At 34.7% G+C, this 18,697-nt stretch overlaps 1 protein-coding gene across 11 annotated transcripts in view; it reads left to right on the plus strand.

Moving 5' to 3' along the window:
- Positions 1–18,697, plus strand: part of RIMS2 (regulating synaptic membrane exocytosis 2) — a 609,946-nt gene that overhangs the window by 326,939 nt on the left and 264,310 nt on the right. For all 11 annotated transcript variants that reach the window (XM_059995029.1, XM_059995033.1, XM_059995038.1 and 8 more), the window contains one exon: positions 11,449–12,374. In XM_059995029.1, coding sequence (XP_059851012.1) covers positions 11,449–12,374 — 926 coding nt within the window. The remainder of the gene's footprint in view (positions 1–11,448; positions 12,375–18,697) is intronic.

Consider the following 18,697-nt stretch of genomic DNA (forward strand, 5'->3'; position numbering starts at 1 on the left):
CACAGCAAGATCTTTTTGATCCACCTCCTAGAGGAATAGAAATAAAAACAAAAATAAACAAATGGGACCTAATGAAACTTAAAAGCTTTTGCCAAGCAAAGGAAACTACAAACAAGACGAAAAGACAACCCTCAGAATGGGAGAAAATATTTGCAAATGAATCAACGGACAAAGGATTAATCTCCAAAATATATAAACAGCTCATGCAGCTGAATATTAAATAAACAAACAACCCAATCCGAAAATGGGCAGAAGACCTAAATAGAGATTTCTCCAAAGATGACATACAGGTGGCCAAGAAGCACATGAAAAGCTGCTCAACATGACTGATTATCAGAGAAATGCAAATCAAAGCTACAATGAGGTATCACCTCACACCAGTTAGAATGGGAATCATCAGAAAATCTACAAACAACAAATGCTGGAGAGGGTGTGGAGAAAAGGGAACCCTCTTGCACTGTTGGTGGGAATGTAAATTGATACAGCCACTATGGAGAACAGTATGGAGGTTCCTTAGAAAACTAAAAATAGAATTATCATATGACCCAGCAATCCCACTACTGGTCATATACCCACAGTAAACCATAATTCAAAAAGTTACATTTACCCCAGTGTTCATTGCAACACTATTTACAATAGCCAGGTAATAGAAGCAACCTAAATGCCCATCAACAGACGAATGAATAAAGAAGTTGTGGTACATATGTACAGTGGAATATTACTCAGCCATAAAGAGGAATGAAATTGAGTTATTTGTAGTGAGGTGGATGGATCTAGAGACTGTCATACAAAGTGAAGTAAGTGAAAGAGAAAAACAAATATCGTATATTAACACATATATGTGGAACCTATAAAAATTGTACAGATCAACCAGTTTGCAGGGCAGAAATAGAGACACAGATGTAGAGAACAAACGTATGGACACCAAGGGGGGAAAGTGGCAGGGGTGTGGTGGTGGTGGTATGAATTGGGAGATTGGGATTGACATGTATACACTAATATGTATAAAGTGGATAACTAATAAGAACCTGCTGTATAAAAAAATAAGTAAAATTAAATTCAAAATTTCAAAAAAATCCAGGGAATAAAAAGTGGGATAAAAAATGTATCATAATTAGAAGGTGATAAATGTTATGAAAAAGTTTAAAAAGTAAGGCAGGTTAATGGGATTGGGATTTGGCGGGTGGCGGTGGAGACAGAGATTGAAGTATTCAGTAGGGTGGCCAGGGTAGGCCTCCTTGAGACCACATTTCACTTTGAGAAAGTGAGATATGAGGGAAGAATTGAGGAAGCTCTCTCCTGACTAGCCGACTAGATATGTCTAGTGATATCTGGAGGAACAGCATTCCAGGCAGAGGGAGCTGCCAGAGCAATGGTCTTAAGTGAAAACATGCAGGGAAGCCAGCGTGGCTGGATCTGAGTGAGTAGCTGTTGAGAAGTACAGGGAGCAGTGGGTGCCGGATCCTATAGGCCTTGTAAGCAAAATAGGGAGTTGCTGAAGTGTTTCAAGCGTGGTAATGATATGATCTGACGTACATTATTGCTGCTGTGTTGAGACTGATCTGAAGGGGGATAGAATAGAAGCAGGGAGACCAGTTAGGAAGTTTTTCAGTAATTCACACCAGAAATACTGGTTAAATCAGGCTTGTACTGGTGGAGTTGGTGAGAAGTGTTTGGGTTCTGGATATATTCTGAAGGTAGACGCAGCAGAATTTCCTCATGGATTGGATGAATAACTAGAAGGAAAGAATAACGATTAACTGAGACAGAAAATGCCGCTTCTCCTTAAAACCACTGACCTGTATTTTCTATATTTTAAAACACTGTATGATTCTTTTTCTCAATAAGGAAATAAACCCTTAAGATGAAAATTAATTATATGCATGATTGATTTGCAGATAAACAGCATCTCTTTTTAAATTCGATATACACTTCTAGATATGTTTGTTTCATTTTACAGGAAAATATTTCTCTTCTCTGAATACCTATAGTTGCAGGCCCTAACCAAAAATCTGTTGCCTCTTTGGAGCAAATAGAAATAGGAGGAGAGAATGGAACAAGTGTATGAAACCAATAATTGAAGTTCAGTAGAGGGGCAGTAATATTAAAAGAATATAAATTTTTCAGTGGAAAATAGAACAAAATAACTCTAGGACCTTTCTCTGATGATTATGGAAGTTTAGATAAACTTATTTATTCTTTTTTTCCCTCTTTTATGTCTTCTATGTTGCTCATTGTACTTCTTTGTATTGATTCCAGTGAATCTTTATTGTAGGATTGTTTTTAAGACTGCCATAGACTTCGATAGAGCACATTAAAGAAGGGAAATAAAATTACTACAGGTTCAAATTACCTTCTAGTATAGAATGGTTCCTAGTCTTTGTGTCTCTTTTTGACATAGCAATTTTGGGAGGGGTAGTGGGGAAAGGGGAGTGGCCCAATGTGTTACTATAAGGGAGCATCATTTGTGCACCATTTTCTAGAGATTTGCATGTACTAGGTCTTCATCTTTCAAATATAAGTTGAAAATATTATCATGAATAAAATAAAATTAATTTAAGCTGGTATCTGATTCACAGAATCTTTTTGTTATTTTGTATTTCTGAAGTGGTCAATGGATACTAAAATTATAATATTCTCATGAAAACTTTTTAAACCCCGAATTGGACCTTCATAAATTTGAATGCATAAGAAGTACTTATCTAGGGAATAATTGAAAAAAAAAAAGTCAAAGTAAAGAGTTTGAAAAAGGACAAGATATTGGGTTGGCCAAAAAGTTCGTTCGGGTTTTTTCCATAAGATGTTATGGAAAACCCGAAGTTTTTGGCCAACTCAATAACTCTCAAAGGGGGAAGAAGAAATTGGAGCATAGAACAATCTGTAGAGAGTAAAGAGAAAGCAGCAGTGGTGCTAGAAATGATACGAAAGACAGTCTGAGGTGGACAGTCTGAGAGGAGCTAGAAGCAAGGTTAATGGGAGAGAGGAAGGGCAGCAGAGTGTGCATTACCATTGGGAACACATTGCCAAGAGCTCACTGAAGGGGTAAAAGTGAATGGAAGGAAAAGTAAAGAAGACAGTTCGCTATCATAGCATCACCTGTAATATTGTTTCTGAAATCTTCTGGACTTACCAGCTTGGAAGAATCAAAATACTATGTGGATTTTTTTTTTTTCAGTTTGAAATGAACACTGGGGTCTAAGTGGTTGAATTTTATTATTGGTTAATATTTCTGTAAAAATGAATTAACTTGCATTTCTAATTTTTATTGCATTTCTGTTTGAATAGTCTACAAGTCTGTATTAGGAATCTCAGAGGGTAAAAATGACTTTATCTGTCCCTATTCCCCACACCCTGCCTCCGCCTGCCCACCCCTTGTGCCCAATGTCTCCAAGGTCTACATTTTAGGAGAGAATTCTGTAGATGAATACTGCATAAGTAGTTGAATGGTGCTACAACATATTCCTAAACCCTCATTTAAACTTGAAATTTGGGAGACCAAAACACAGCATACTACTTTCGCATCTCTCCCTACTCTTCAAACACGGACTTTTTCTCAGTTTTATATAAGTTTATTTGGAATCACTTAAACATAATTCTCAGAAGTATAACATTAACATCTAGGTAATTGGCTTTTGGTAGAAAGGAATCCATGGTGTTATCTTTTTTTCCTATTTTTTAGTTTTTTGCATGACTGAATAGAGGCGTTGAAGTAATAAAGTGAGCAAAGCTTGATTTAAACTCAGTGTCTAACCAATTCTTAGCTCATGGAACACATTTTCAATTAAATTTTTATAGAAACTGCTACTTCCTGTTTTGTTACGCCTTTAGGGGAGCATTCTCTTTTTAGTAAAGATTAGGAAACTTCTTACTGAATAATTGAAAAGAAATGATAGAGTAGACCTGTTAAACCATCTCCATCTTTTACTATCACTCTACATTTTATAGTGAAAGCAGTGTGGTAGACATCAATAGCAAACACAACAAATCCTTTTATTTTAGAAATACTGTAATTCATATAGGAGAATGTGGTTTACAATTTTTGAATATGTCCGTTTTAAGTATAGTGCCCAGAAATGCCTTGGATGTAGGATGCATCTGGTGTTCAGTATTGTGAGGCTCTAATCAGCTAAGTACCATAATCCTTCTTACAGGGTACATTCTTACTTGACCTGAGCTATATACAGCCACATAGTAACGGCATTAAGGAATAACCTTTTTCTTAACAGTCCCATCACTAGAGGATTTTATGACTCCATCCGTGAATGAGTTTTGTTTTATGTGTAACTTTTTTGGTAATTGAGTTTTGAAATAAAATGATTGTGAGCAAGTAGAGACTTTCAAATCATCTGATTAAGGATGGCTCCTATGATTTTGCTAGAGATAGAAGGATTAAATGAAAGCACTGCCCGGCATAGTGCCGATGTATTTTTGTCAACATGATGCTTCATGCTCGACAGATGTGCATTGGTTGAGCGAAAGGTAAAAATATAAAAATGTGTTGAATACTGTGAAATGTAAAAAAAGATTGTTTTTTTTACATGTTTTATGATGAATATAAATTGTTTGATTTGTAAAAATTCCTTTTTGTAGGAATTATAGGAATAGAACCTACATATTTTATGTTTTACAGGATCGTATGCTTCTGTTAAATCCTTGATTTAATGTGTCTCAACAGCTTCAAATTTCAGAATTTGATTGCAATGTTATGTTTAAACTGTATGGCTAGCATTTTGTAATTGAATTAATGAAGTATTTCAATTTATTTAGCAACATCATGCCTTATTAAGCTTTTAAAAAGTTGGAGGTTTTTTCAGATTATTGACTCTTCAAATGTCATTTCTATTCTTTTATATATAAAATGACAATTATTTAATAATCTCTACTAATTAAACAAGAGTAAGAGATTTTCATATAGGTAGTGCTTAATTGTAATAACATAGATTTGAATTTACAGAAATTCGTAATCTTCAAATTCTTCACTCTTCTCTCATTGTCATTATGATTCTTAAAAATTGCATAAGTCTTAAGAGTTAAAAATATATGAATATTAAAACTTAAGTTTCCACGTAACCTTTCACTGTCCTTGTAAATGTTTTCAAATGTTTACTGGATTATATTTTCAGAAACTTGATGATTATTTTATAGTATATATGGTCAGTATTCTAGGTAGTATAATAACACAAACACATAGGATGTTAAAGATTGTAAATATTAAAATAGAAACTAATATTAAAAACATCATGAATTAGTATACAGTATATAAATTGAGACTGCCTTTGGGAAATTGTCAAAAGTGGCTTTAATTGGGAAAGAATCTTTTAATTTGGAGTTTCTCTATCAGTCAATATGATTTTTAGACATGGAATTTTAAAGAGACTAATTGGTAGAGTTTTTTGCTCAACCTATTATGCCTAATCAGACATTTATAATGGAGTGGGTGTGAATATACAGCTAGAATATTTAGAAATAGATTGAATAATTAGTCCATATGACAAAAAACTTATAAGCAGTGAACAAGAAATGCTACTGATTAAAGAAGATTTAGGGGCTTCCCTGGTGGGGCAGTGGTTAAGAATCTGCCTGCCAACGCAGGGGACACGGGTTCGAGCCCTGGTTGGGGAAGACCCCACGTGCGGCGAAGCCACTAAGCCCATGCACCACAACTACTAAGTCTGCGCTCTAGAGCCCACAAGCCACAACTACTGGAGCCTGTGCACCTAGAGCCTGTGCTCTGCAAGAAGAGAAGCCACCGCAATGAGAAGCCCGCTCACTGCAACTAAAGAAAGCTCGCGGACAGCAACAAAGACCCAACACAGCCAAAAGTAAAAATAATAATAATAGATTTAGGACATTTCTTTATGTGATTTTTCTATAAACTAGTTCCAGTTAAGACCACTATAATATGGTGAAAGAGAAAATAATTGTAGCAACCTAGGTTTTAATAAAGAGAAGTAAGATGAACAGATATTAGGTAAATACAAAGTGAATATAATACTGATATTGTTATATATTAGAACTAGAGATTGATGAATAGGAGTGAAAATTAAGGCACTACATAATGTCACAAATACATTTTATTCTAAAAAAAGTCATAATTCTGGATTCTGCCTTTTAATTTCTAAGGGTCTTTGAAGGATTAAGTGAAGTATAACATCTTAGATGAATTGCTACATTCTTCTGAATTAAAATTTATGGGTTAAATACTGTTAAATGCTTTATGATTGTCCAGAGAAGTGTACAGATTCTCACTATATTCTTCTTCATATTAAATGTTTTCCATTTGATAATAATAAATGCTAGGGCCTGCTTATAAAGGCCAGTAGGGAAAATAAAGGTTAGAGATATAGTACTTATATTTTCATGGATTTTCTTCAGTTTCTGAAATAATATAGTGTCTAAGATATATAGCAATTTTAAGTTTAAGAAAGTATATATGAAATAATTAATGATATGACTGGTAAAAATTGTTTTGATGAGTATTTGAATATTTTAGAATAACTGATAGCAGATTCATCATTGTTTGGTAAGAGTATTCTTAGAATAAAATCTTGCCTTGCTTCTAACATGGCTTTAATAAATATACTATCAAGTACTCTACCTGAAAGCATAGAGTTAAGTAACAGTGACAATAGTCATCCCAATTTCAGAAATTATGTTAAGGAACAGTGACAATAGTCATCCCAATTTCAGAAATCATGACCAGTGTTCTATTTTTACTTAAATCCAGTACAAATCAGCATCTACAGTCTGATTCACATGCTTCAGGCAAATTTTATAATCTCTAGAACAAAGTGATTGCTGGATTTAATATTGGATTCAGTTTTCCTAAGGTATGATCTTTAAAAAGCACTTAAATAGCTTGCTAAGGTCTAATTAATAATAGAATTTCTTTTAGAATTGAACTGTATAATGAATATTTTTATTTATCAATACAATGGAATATATATTTCCTGTGTTATAAAGGTTCACTATATTCACTTTTACCCTATTTACTTTCAAAAATTTATGTTAATTCCTCAGGAATGAAGTGTTGCTTTTTTTCTCCCCATTTCTGTCCATACCCAGCATGATGTTAAATGTATTACTAGAAATCCCTAATTTACAAAGAGATTTTTTTCTAACTGTTTAGTTCTAAAGGGATTGACACTCAAATTTTTGCCAAAGAAGTCATTTTATAAACAATAGTCTGAAGTTCAACAAAAGCCAAATTAACATACAATAGAGATAAATTACACTACTAATAATAGTAGTTTCTTCATTGCACTTAAGGCCCTATTACTGCCATGGGAGTAGTAGGGGAAAGAGAAGATCTAGACTATTTTAGCACATCAGTGGGTTTGAGTCAGAAAAAGAGAGCAAGCCATGAAAAGTAGAGATAATCTAAGGGAGAATTAATCGGTCGGTTCTTTAATTCAGAAGATTGAGCACCTACTATCTGCCATCCTCCTTAGACCCAGGTTGCCTGTTCTCTTGAAACTTAACATTTAAGGAGTATTATAGACATTTCTGGATAGAAATGGGTCAGATTACCTAGGGAAGAAGTGCAGTGAGGAAGAAGGCCATCATTAAGTTGACCGTCCTTCAAAATATCCAATTTTTCCCTGAACATTTTCTGAAATTTTTTACTTCACTTTCTTGTATGGCTTTAAGTTCCACATTTTAGAGATTAATTTGTATTAACAATCTTAGGCATGTAAGTATTTTTGATAATATTGTAAAACCAGTGTCCATTCATTCTGATTTAGTCTGCTTGTTTTTCTTTTGACTTTCAACTGAAATAAAATATAATGAAGTATTTACCAAATATGGTAAATTACAGTTTACTCATTTGGGAGCATGAAATCTTTTGAAAGGGAGGAGCATGTGAAAAAGGCTTAGTGGACTGCTTTTAGATGGGTTCTAGAGATGAACTACCCTGGAAAATCCTAGATTCAATAAAATAACAATTAAGAATTCAGTAAATTTATATTTTATAAAACAGCTTTGAGTAAAAAAAAATAATAATAAGGGAAAGAAAAGAAAAGAATAGCAATTTAATGAGAATACCCAAAACTTCTCCAGCAAAGCTGTATGTTTTATATAAATGGGCTACATATCATGTAACTATGCTCTTCAGGTCTTAGTTCAAATGTACTTTTTTAGAAAGAACTTCCTTATTGAAAGTAGCTTCACTCAGTCACTTTTTGTAATTCTACCCTGTTTCAGTTTTCTTCTATAGGACTTATTACTATATGAAATTACCTTAATTTGTTTATATGCTTACTGTCTGTCTTCCCTACTAGAAAGAACTTCTTGAGGGCTGAGACCTTATGTGTCATTTTTCTGTTGCATTTCCAGCAACCAGAATCATACCTGGCCCATAGTAAGCACTAAATAAATATTCGTTGAGTGACTGAATAAATACTGGAGGTACAAAGGTGTGTTAGACATAGCCCTTTCTGGTTCAAAATTTGAAGTCTAGTGGACAGTACAGAACACTAGTTAGGTAATTGTCTGTAGGATGAGTAGTAATATGCTGGGGAAACACAAAGGCACAAAAGTGAGCTCTAGCTGATGAGCTGCTCTTACTGGCCTATTGTAATGAAATAATACTGCTTTCATTTAGCAAATCACATTTTACTTCCTTTTTTATTATGTTTCCAAAATTCATATGCTTATATATAGCTATAAAATTTCCTATTCAGTCCACACTGAATTTTAAGGAAATTAAAATTTATTTTATTAAGCAATCGCTAAATGAGATTTAAAAAATTCTTTTCTTATGTACATATAAATCTGAGAAACACTAGCCTTACTCTTGAAACAGTATCAATTTGTTTATATTAAATTAGATTTATGAATAACACAGTTTTAGAGAAAATAAATTTATTAACTTAGATTGAAAAAACTTGTTATATTATTTTAAACATACTGAAATGAATTTGGATTCCTAACATAAATTCTACATCTAATCTAATGGATGTTAGATGGTCAGTTTGAGAAGGAACTAATTTAATTGCTTATTCTTTAGAGTTCCCTAGAGAAATTCTCACTTATCTCAGTTAGTATATATATTTTTAGTATAGTTAGTACTAAGTAGCTAGTTAATGAGATGTGAGTATATTGAAAATTGGCACTAGTCAGTTAATTACATCTTGATAAGAGCATCCTTATTTTTTGCGATGCTTTAAGCTTTCATTTAGGCATATTAACTGGATGAAGTTGTGGTATCAATATTATAAGATCATAATCTCTAAGAAATGAAAGAAGGTTTTAGAATCATTCAGCTTCTTATAAGGGTCATCTCTTAATCATTCCTGTATTCCTAATCTATATTATAGTGTGCGGCATTTAGTTCTTACCTAATACATATTTGTTAAAATAATATTTGAGTTAATGTGTATAATCTATGTCTCTCACTTTAAAACACAGACTCTCAAAGATTAAATGGCTTTATAGGTTCAAGTAACTGGTTAATAGCAGAAGTAGGACTAAGAAACCCAGATCCCTTAACTCTAGTGTTCTTTTCATGATACATTGCTACCATACTAGAGTATTTTTTCTTTATTCATATGTATAAAAATAATGACAAAAAGTAAAATGAATTATGCATGACAGACACATAAATAGGATATTATGTAGGTTAATACTGTATAATTTATTTTGAGTGCTCTGTTTTGATTGTATATTTTAAACTGTAGGAATCTATGGTATTATGTAACAATTGGAACCTAAAAGATTTGTAATTAAGTCCTAAATGTTTTATATGTAAATGTAAAAAAAAGCGCATACACTTGCTTAATCATAAAACATTTAAGGGAACAGGCCAGCTCCTTCATTTACTGCAGTACTTTTCCCTTTATGGCTCTAGGTTAGAGTCAACCCTAGCAATGCACATGTGTGAGATTTGAAAGGTAGAAGAGTTATAGAAACCATAATTGTCAAGCAGAGTTGTTGGCAGGCAGATAGGCAGATGTGAAAGTCTTAGTGGCTCCTAGATGAAACTCCTTTTAATTGACCACCCTAATGCTGTAGGCAGCTGAGGTAATTGGTGGCAAATTCCTCAAGGCTTTTCGAATTCACAGCAGTTTCCTAATGACCATTTTGAGAACCCTGTCTTTGGTTCTCCAGGCTAAGAACAGCATTATCTTCTCTGACCTTCATTCCTTAGCAGGTTCAACAGTTGTGTAGTTTTGATTTCTATATTGAAACGCTGACTCCCTGGAAAACCTAGAGTGACTTTTGTTTCTGTTAAGGAACCCTAACTGATGCATTAGCAGACTGCATTCCAGATATGGGGGAAAGGGACTAGGTGATACAAAAGAGGATTGAGAGAATGATGCTGCTGCTGGGTTGGGTCACTCCATGTGTATCCTTTCTCTGCTCTTTCTTTTGGAATCAAGAAAATATTGTCTAAGAAATTCTCAACTGAGCTATCTAATCTTGGTCATCTTTAACTTCATCTGACCCCACTATTTCATTTGTCCTGGCAAAATCTCTGTAACAGTTATTCGAAACCTTTTCTGTCATCTTCAGGATTCCAGTTCCATTGCTTCTCGTGGCTAGTGATTGCCATTATCTGAGTTTGTGCCAGAGAAGAGGACAGCGTGAATATTTTGTTGGCAAAGAGTATGATGTGTGATTGCAAGTTCTACCAGATTGTACTGGTGTTAGAGGGGCAGGTTGAAAACTTAACAAACACTCTTCTTCTGGGTCTGTAAGGACATATTAGGAGTCAGCTGTGAAGACAGAGAAGTGTCGTGGAGCTGGCCTTAATTTAATGAAAATGGAATAAAAATAGCAGATCTTTCTGACTTCTTTTTTAAATGAACAAATCATTATAGTTGGTATTTATTTAAATTGATTATCTCAAGTTAGAGCAGTAAAGGATTGGAGATATAATGATAAGATGAAGATTTAGATGAACTGATACTAGGAGTGATCTAGGTAGATGTTGAATGAAAAATGATTTTTAAGAGCCAGCCCTTAGTTTCAGTTGAAAGCATTCAACTCTTGAGCTGGATCAGTTTGGCTTCATCAGGTTTTCAAGTGACTATGAAATCAAGGTGTCAGGAATAGAGAGAAAGGAAGATGGAATTTTTCTAAGCTTCTGAATAACAATTGGGAGATAGCTTCAGTGTATTGAGCCAAGCAAAGAAATTAGAATAAAAGTTCTTTTGCTGCAGTAGAGTATGATGTTGATTATCTAATTTCAGGACCAATGTATATTCCATATGGGCGTGCCAGGCATTTAAGAAGCATATTAAAAGTACCTTTTAAATTTCCTATTTGAACTGAATAAAATGAATATTAGTAAAACTTTTGTTATGGTCTGATTTTTAAATGAAATTTTTAAAAAAGGAGCAAAAGAAGTATTTGAATTTATCCATCAACCTGCCAGTGAATCAGTAAAATGTGAAATTGCCTAAATTCTGCTCTTTTCCTCATTCTTTTTCTTTGGTTACTTAGGAAACGAAGTCCATCAGTGTCCAGAGATCAGAATAGAAGATACGACCAAAGGGAAGAAAGAGAAGAATATTCACAGTATGCTACTTCGGACAGCGCGATGCCTAGATCTCCATCAGATTATGCTGATAGGAGGTCTCAACGTGAACCTCAGTTTTATGAAGAGTCTGATCATATAAATTATAGGGACTCCAACAGGAGAAGTCATAGACATTCCAAAGAATATATTGTAGATGATGAGGATGCAGAGAGCAGAGATGAATATGAAAGACAAAGGAGAGAGGAGGAATACCAGGCACGCTATCGAAGTGATCCGAATTTGGCCCGTTATCCAGTAAAGCCACAGCCCTATGAAGAACAAATGCGTATCCATGCTGAAGTGTCACGAGCCAGGCATGAGAGAAGGCACAGTGATGTTTCTTTAGCAAATGCTGAACTGGAAGACTCCAGGATTTCTATGCTAAGGATGGAACGACCATCAAGGCAAAGATCTGTATCTGAACGTAGAGCTGCCATGGAAAATCAGCGATCTTATTCAATGGAAAGAACTCGAGAGGCTCAGGGACCAAGTTCTTATCCACAAAGGACCACAAACCATAGTCCTCCTACCCCCCGGAGGAGTCCAATACCCATTGATAGACCAGACATGAGACGTACTGACTCGCTAAGGAAACAACAGCACTTAGATCCTAGCTCTGCTGTAAGGAAAACAAAACGTGAAAAAATGGAAACAATGTTAAGGAATGATTCTCTCAGTTCTGACCAGTCAGAGTCAGTGAGACCTCCACCACCAAAGCCTCATAAATCAAAGAAAGGAGGTAAAATGCGCCAGGTTTCATTGAGCAGTTCAGAGGAGGAATTAGCTTCTACACCGGAATATACAAGTTGCGATGATGTTGAGATTGAAAGTGAAAGTGTAAGTGAAAAAGGTAAGCACTATATTCTAATCACACATTTTCCTGTAATTCATTAGATAAGGATTTTCTTTTTAGGTTGTATTTCTGAGTAGACATTTAATTGTTAGACATTTCTACTTTTACTTTTAAGTTCTTTAATGATGCTGGTTATGTGAAGAAAATTTCAAGTTATAAAAAGTGAATATTTTCAGTAATTCATGTAGTAGAAAAGTCTATTGACATTTTTAAGAATTGGTTTTTGCTTTGTTTCTGAAAATGTTCTTGTATCACTTGATGGCATATTTAAAAATACCTATTAGCTATAGTTGTAAAAATACCATTTTTTGTGTGTTTCCGTTTAAAAGGAGCAATATGTTTACTATAGAACATCTGAAAAATTGCTCAGTGTAAAGAATGAAATACAAGCTATCCACAATCCTTTCCCCCATATATAGCTATTGCTAATATTTTGTTGTATTTTCTTCCCTTTTTCCAATGCATGTGTATTTTACAAATCTACAAAATTGGTATCATACTATATAATTTTGTATTCTGATTTTTTTCAGTTGATATCATACAATTAACTTTTCTCCAAGCCTTTAGATGTTCTTCAGAAATGTTTTAAATGGCTGCACTGATGTTCTATCATAAGGCTGTACCACAAACTATTCATCTATCTGGGGTCATTGCAGTTGCTTCCAGTGGCTGGTATAAATAATATTATAATGGCTATCTTTATACATAATTTTTTGCCTGTTTTCTGAGTATTTCACAAATACATATTTGTGCTTTGATTCTTTTAAACTTTTAATTCAGATTACCAACCTGCTCTCCAGAAAGATTATAACACTCCATTCTCCTGTCAGATGTGCTTGAGTTTTCAGTCTTGATAAACCACATTTTTGCCATTTGAATAGACCACAAAAAATAGTATCTGTCGGGCTTCCCTGGTGGCACAGTGGTTGAGAGTCCACCTGCCGATGCAGGGGACACGGGTTCGTGCCCCGGTCTGGGAAGATCCCACATGCCGCAGAGCGGCTGGGCCCGTGAGCCATGGCCACTGAGCCTACGCATCCGGAGCCTGTGCTCCGCAATGGGAGAGGCCACAACAGTGAGAGGCCTGCGTACCGCAAAAAAAAAAAAATAGTATCTGTCATTTTAATTTGAATTTTATTGTGAAGATGAATGTTTTGTATGTTTATTGGTGTTTGATATATTCTTCTATGAATTGTCTTGTTCATTGCTTTTATTTCTTCTACCCATTGTCCTATTGGGTATTAATTAGTTTTGCTCTTATTGGTTTATAAGATATTTTTGTATGGTTAGAATTTAACCCATTTAACTGTCATCTGTTCCAAATGTATTTCCCATTTTGATGTTTAGCTACTAATTTTCTTTGGTCATTTGGAAATACTGAATTTAGTATAGCTAAGTCTTTGCATATTTGGTGATTTTTTCCCATTCCTTTTAACCCTAGAAACTCTTTATTCATCCCCAAATCAGTTGAATATTTAACTGTATACTTCGCATGTTTTTATTTATTTTTTTTAACTTTATAATATTTCTGTAATTTATTTTGGTGAATACCACAATACACCTGATAGATATCTAAGCATATTAAGAAGCTAAACTAACTCAAAATTAATTTGTAAGTGCATAGCCAGAAGGTAGATTTACAAATAGGAATAAAGGAGAGTTTTTTGTTTCTTGATAAATTGCAACATGTAAAATGTTTAAGATAGTAATTCCTTGTAGTTGCAAAAATATTTCCTTGTTAATTATGGATAAAACACTATGTTAAGCATTTGCCTAAAGAAAAAGGATTGAGAGAGAGTCATGGACATATACACACTAACAAACGTAGTAAGGTAGATAGCTAGTGGGAAGCAGCCGCATGGCACAGGGATATTGGCTCGGTGCTTTGTGACAGCCTGGAGGGGTGGGATAGGGAGGGTGGGAGGGAGGGAGACGCAAGAGGGAAGACATATGGGAACATATGTATATGTATAACTGATTCACTTTGTTATAAAGCAGAAACTAACACACCATCGTAAAGCAATTATACCCCAATAAAGATGTTAAAAAAATAAAAAATAAAAAAATAGAAATAAAAAAGAAAAAAGATTGTTTTTAATGGAAAACTTAGTATCCAAGAAACATATCTAGTATATATCAAGGGAAAAATATTTCAGATTTCAGTTTGTGGGATATTTGAGAGGGTGTTTAGCTAGCTGCATGAAAAATTAAAAGCAGAATTAAATTATAGACTAGTTGTTGAAGTTAGTATGGTAAATAGGAAACGTTAACCTTTAACTTACATTGAAGTCTCTGTTAAATTGAACTAGAATATAGTAGATGATGCCTAGATATTGCTATTTAGAATAGCTTTAAAATTTTAATGATGAAATTGGTTCAATGTATAGAAAAATACAAAGCTTTGTGAAGGACATATTGCTATTAATTGGTAAGAGGCATATCAGAGCAAATACCCTAATGGTGTTACAAATGTTTTACAAACCAATTTTATTTGACTTACAAAAGCATTGAAATAGCATAAAAGTTGGGTCTAAGTCTATTTCAGTATTTTGAGAAGTATACAGTAGATTCATTCATTCTTTATATCATTCAACTAAAAGATATTAAATATCAATAATTATAGTACTAGAGTATGAAACATGAACTATGAAAGCATTTCCTATCACCCTAGAATTGCAGCTTTGTGGAACAGGAGTAAGAACTGTGCTGAAAATTTGACTGCATTTATGCTAGCTGACTCATCCAAGAAAATTGTACATAGGATGGAATTTTGTTTTTGTTAGCTTGAACTTGGAGCTGTCTGTTTTCCTTTCTAGGATGTATCCATGAGAAGGACTTCTTGAGGAATTACTTGGGATATGGGGAGATGTGTTTCAAAGCAAAAGGGCAGCTCAAATTATTGCCATCCTTAACCCCATTCTCCCTGGTACTGCTTATCTGCCTCTTTTTGTAGGGCTTAGGTTGGTAAAGATCTCTTTCAGGAGCAAATAAAGTCAGCCTGACACAATAAGCATGGAATCCTAGAGTGCAAGAATGTTGTTAACTCTTTCAACAGAGGATCTAATTAAAAATAAGTGAAGGTTTCATTTCATAGGGATCTAAGATGCTCCTGATACTTTTGTCCAAGTCTTGAAATATATAATTACCTTAATTCATGGAATGGATTGTTGAATAAAATAGTAAGATCATGAAAACTGTGAACTTTAATGAATGATCAAGATGATAAGAAAAGTTAGACTGTATGTAAGATGAAGGACATCAAAAAAAGGAAACTAAAAGAGAACAAAAAGATGCTAAAATTCTAGGTTTAGAATAAATGAGTATGAATGGAATACATTTCAGTCTCTTCAAACCAAATGCATTTTAGATATGATTATATATGTAGAACCTAGAAAAATGGTACAGATGAACCGGTTTGCAGGGCAGAAATAGAGACACAGATGTAGAGAACAAACATATGGACACCAAGGGGGGAAAGTGGCGGGGGGGGTTGGTGGGATGCATTGGGAGATTGGGATTGACATGTATACACTGATGTGTATAAAATGGATAACTAATAAGAACCTGCTGTAAAAAAAATAAATTTAATTTAAAAATTTTAAAAAATAGATATGATTATATCTTATACAGTAGTACACATATTTAAAAGTGTGTGTGTGCATGCGTGAATGTGCACACAATGTTCAAAGAGTCAGCAGTTCAATCAAGTTTAAATTTTTTTCTTACAGGTGATTGTAAAAGCCACTTTATATCAGCATATCCTACTCTATACATGTTGAGAATTTTTTAAAGAAAAATTTTATTTCCCATGGGACCATTGCCCTTTGCTTTGTTATTAAGGATACCTAGGTTTTGATTAACCTAGAATTTGGGCCTCATATCCTATTCTTGAGATAGTAGAGGGGGCAAGTCTCCAAATTTTACTGAGGAAACAGGAAATATGTGTTTCTAATTTTAAACTTTATTTTTTTCAAAGAAATAATAAGTGACAATAAATTATATCTTTTTATATATTTGATTCAGCAAATTTAAGGAGCCAGTTCCAGCCACTAAGCTAGGTACTTGGATCCTGTGGTATAAAAGACATATGCCTATTTTTGTTTTGCTTTAATCTGGGAAAGTTTTAAAATTTCACCTTTATTTTTGGAGAATAATTTCTTCGGATATAGGATTCTTGGTTGACAGAGTTTTTCCCCCTCTCTCAGTACTTTGCATATGTCATTGCAGTTTTTTCTGGTGGTAAGAGGCTTACCTTCCGATGGGCTGCTGCTGTGTCTGCATAGTCTAATTGCCAGCTAGAGATTTGGACAGAAATTGTGATCAAATATTCTCAGCTTTTAAGGCTTTCACCCTCTGCTAATCAATCTGTGTGTAGTGTTGGGGACACATTCGGAGTTCAGCTAGTTTTCAAGTCACTTGCTTGGATTTTACTTTTTACCGGAGTATCTCAGGATCTACCCTGAACATGGTATAATTTCCTAGTCAGTATGATATGTGTGGAGAGTTTATCAAGTTTTCTTTCTGTGGGTTTCTCATTTCCAGGGCTTCCCTGTCAAATTCTGGCTGGTCTGCTATTCACCGTATGTGCGACTGCAATCTGAGGCTAGCTAAGCTGCTGGTTCTCTCTTTCTTTCCTATTGGGTTTGCTTCTTCTAGCTGACAGAGCCATGGATTTTCACCCCACCCCAAGTCAAGTAGCAAAGCTGCTGGTTTTCCCAGCCAGCCTTGTGCTGCTGAAACTATTGATCCTTTATGTATGTATACCAGAAGGGGGCTGTGGGAGCAGCTCCAGGTAAGAAGGTAACAGACTTCTGTTGTTATTTTCTGAAACTCTAGCATTTTTCTCAATTTTTTAATGTAGCTTTGTTTGATTTCCACAGCCATGCAATTGTTGTTCTTGACAATTTCATCCAAGCTTCTGCTTGGTTTTTTGTACCAAGAACTAGTTGACACTACAAGCCACTGAGCCAGAAGTTCTTCCTTTATCATGATTTTGTGAGTCTGGAACTCAGGCGGGGTTCAGTTGTGTAATTTTCTTCTTCATAGAGTGTTATGTGGAATATAGTCAAAAATACTGTAATAATTTTGTATGGTGACAGATGGTAATGAGACTTACTGTGTTGATCATTTTGTAATATATAAAAATATTGAATCACTATGTTGTACACCTGAAACTAATACAATATTGCAAGTCAATTATACTTCAATAAAATATAAAATGAAATAAAACAGGGATGTAATGTGTTAAATAAAAAATAAGGATGCAGGATGATGCATCCTTATTTTTTATTTAATCTTTACCAGTTGGGGAGGGTATTTTCAGAGGTTTCCAGTTGGCCCATTACGATAGTTTTTGTTTATTTGTTTGTTTTTTAGGCCCGCGGCATGCGGGATCTTAGTTCCCCGACCAGGGATTGAACCCGTGCTCCCTGCAGTGGAAGTGTGGAGTCCTAACCACTGGACCGCCAGGGTAGTCCCCATTATGATAGTCCTTAATCCCACAGGCCGAGGAATATTAGTTCTTCCAAATGCCAAATCTGTCTGTTTGGGGACTACTGTAATTACCACTGTTAGAACTTGATAAATTAGTAACAACACCTGTGAGGGAATAAGGGCAGAAAGACTTTGAAGAGGAAGTTAAATTGTGAACAGATACCTCAACCAATCCCACAGGAGTTTGAAGCTGGTGTAGATCTTCAGAGATGACCTAACTGAGGCAGGGGCCAGGAGGGCTCCATATGGCTGCCCCCTGGGGAGGGAGCATAACTTCTTGGGTAAAGGACTCAGCTATGAGCACTGAGCATGCAACACTTGGGGGCAGCTTGAGGAATTAGTGCAGTTCTGAGGGGTTCATACGGGTGGTATACAACAACATCCACTAAGATTTTGTTCTGAGTATTGTCCCCTTGTGTTTACAAGAGGGATATAACAATTTTAAGCATCCTGTACTCAAATACCCATTTGAAACTGAGAGAAACTTTTCTAGAAGCCTCTTCTGTATACTTCTTCATGTGTTTTTTGGGCCATAATTGTTACTCATGCCAGTTCCTAACTAATCGCTAGCAATGGAGTTAGAATTATCAAGATTGGCTTAGAGTTCATAGTTCTAAGGGGATAGGAAGTAATTGTTGGGTAGAGAACCAATTATGCCTGCCAAAAGTGTTCATTGTAAGGGTTATAATAGTGCAAAACTGGAGAAGTCTATTTGAAGTTTTGATAATTATGGAGGCTATGGTAGCAAGGAAGATTATCCAGGCTATAATGTAAACTTATTTTAGAAGCTGAATTAAAAGTTATATCTGCTATGTTAAAATGAGATA

The sequence above is a fragment of the Delphinus delphis genome, chromosome 17, assembly GCF_949987515.2.
Source record: "Delphinus delphis chromosome 17, mDelDel1.2, whole genome shotgun sequence".
Lineage (NCBI taxonomy): Eukaryota > Metazoa > Chordata > Mammalia > Artiodactyla > Delphinidae > Delphinus > Delphinus delphis.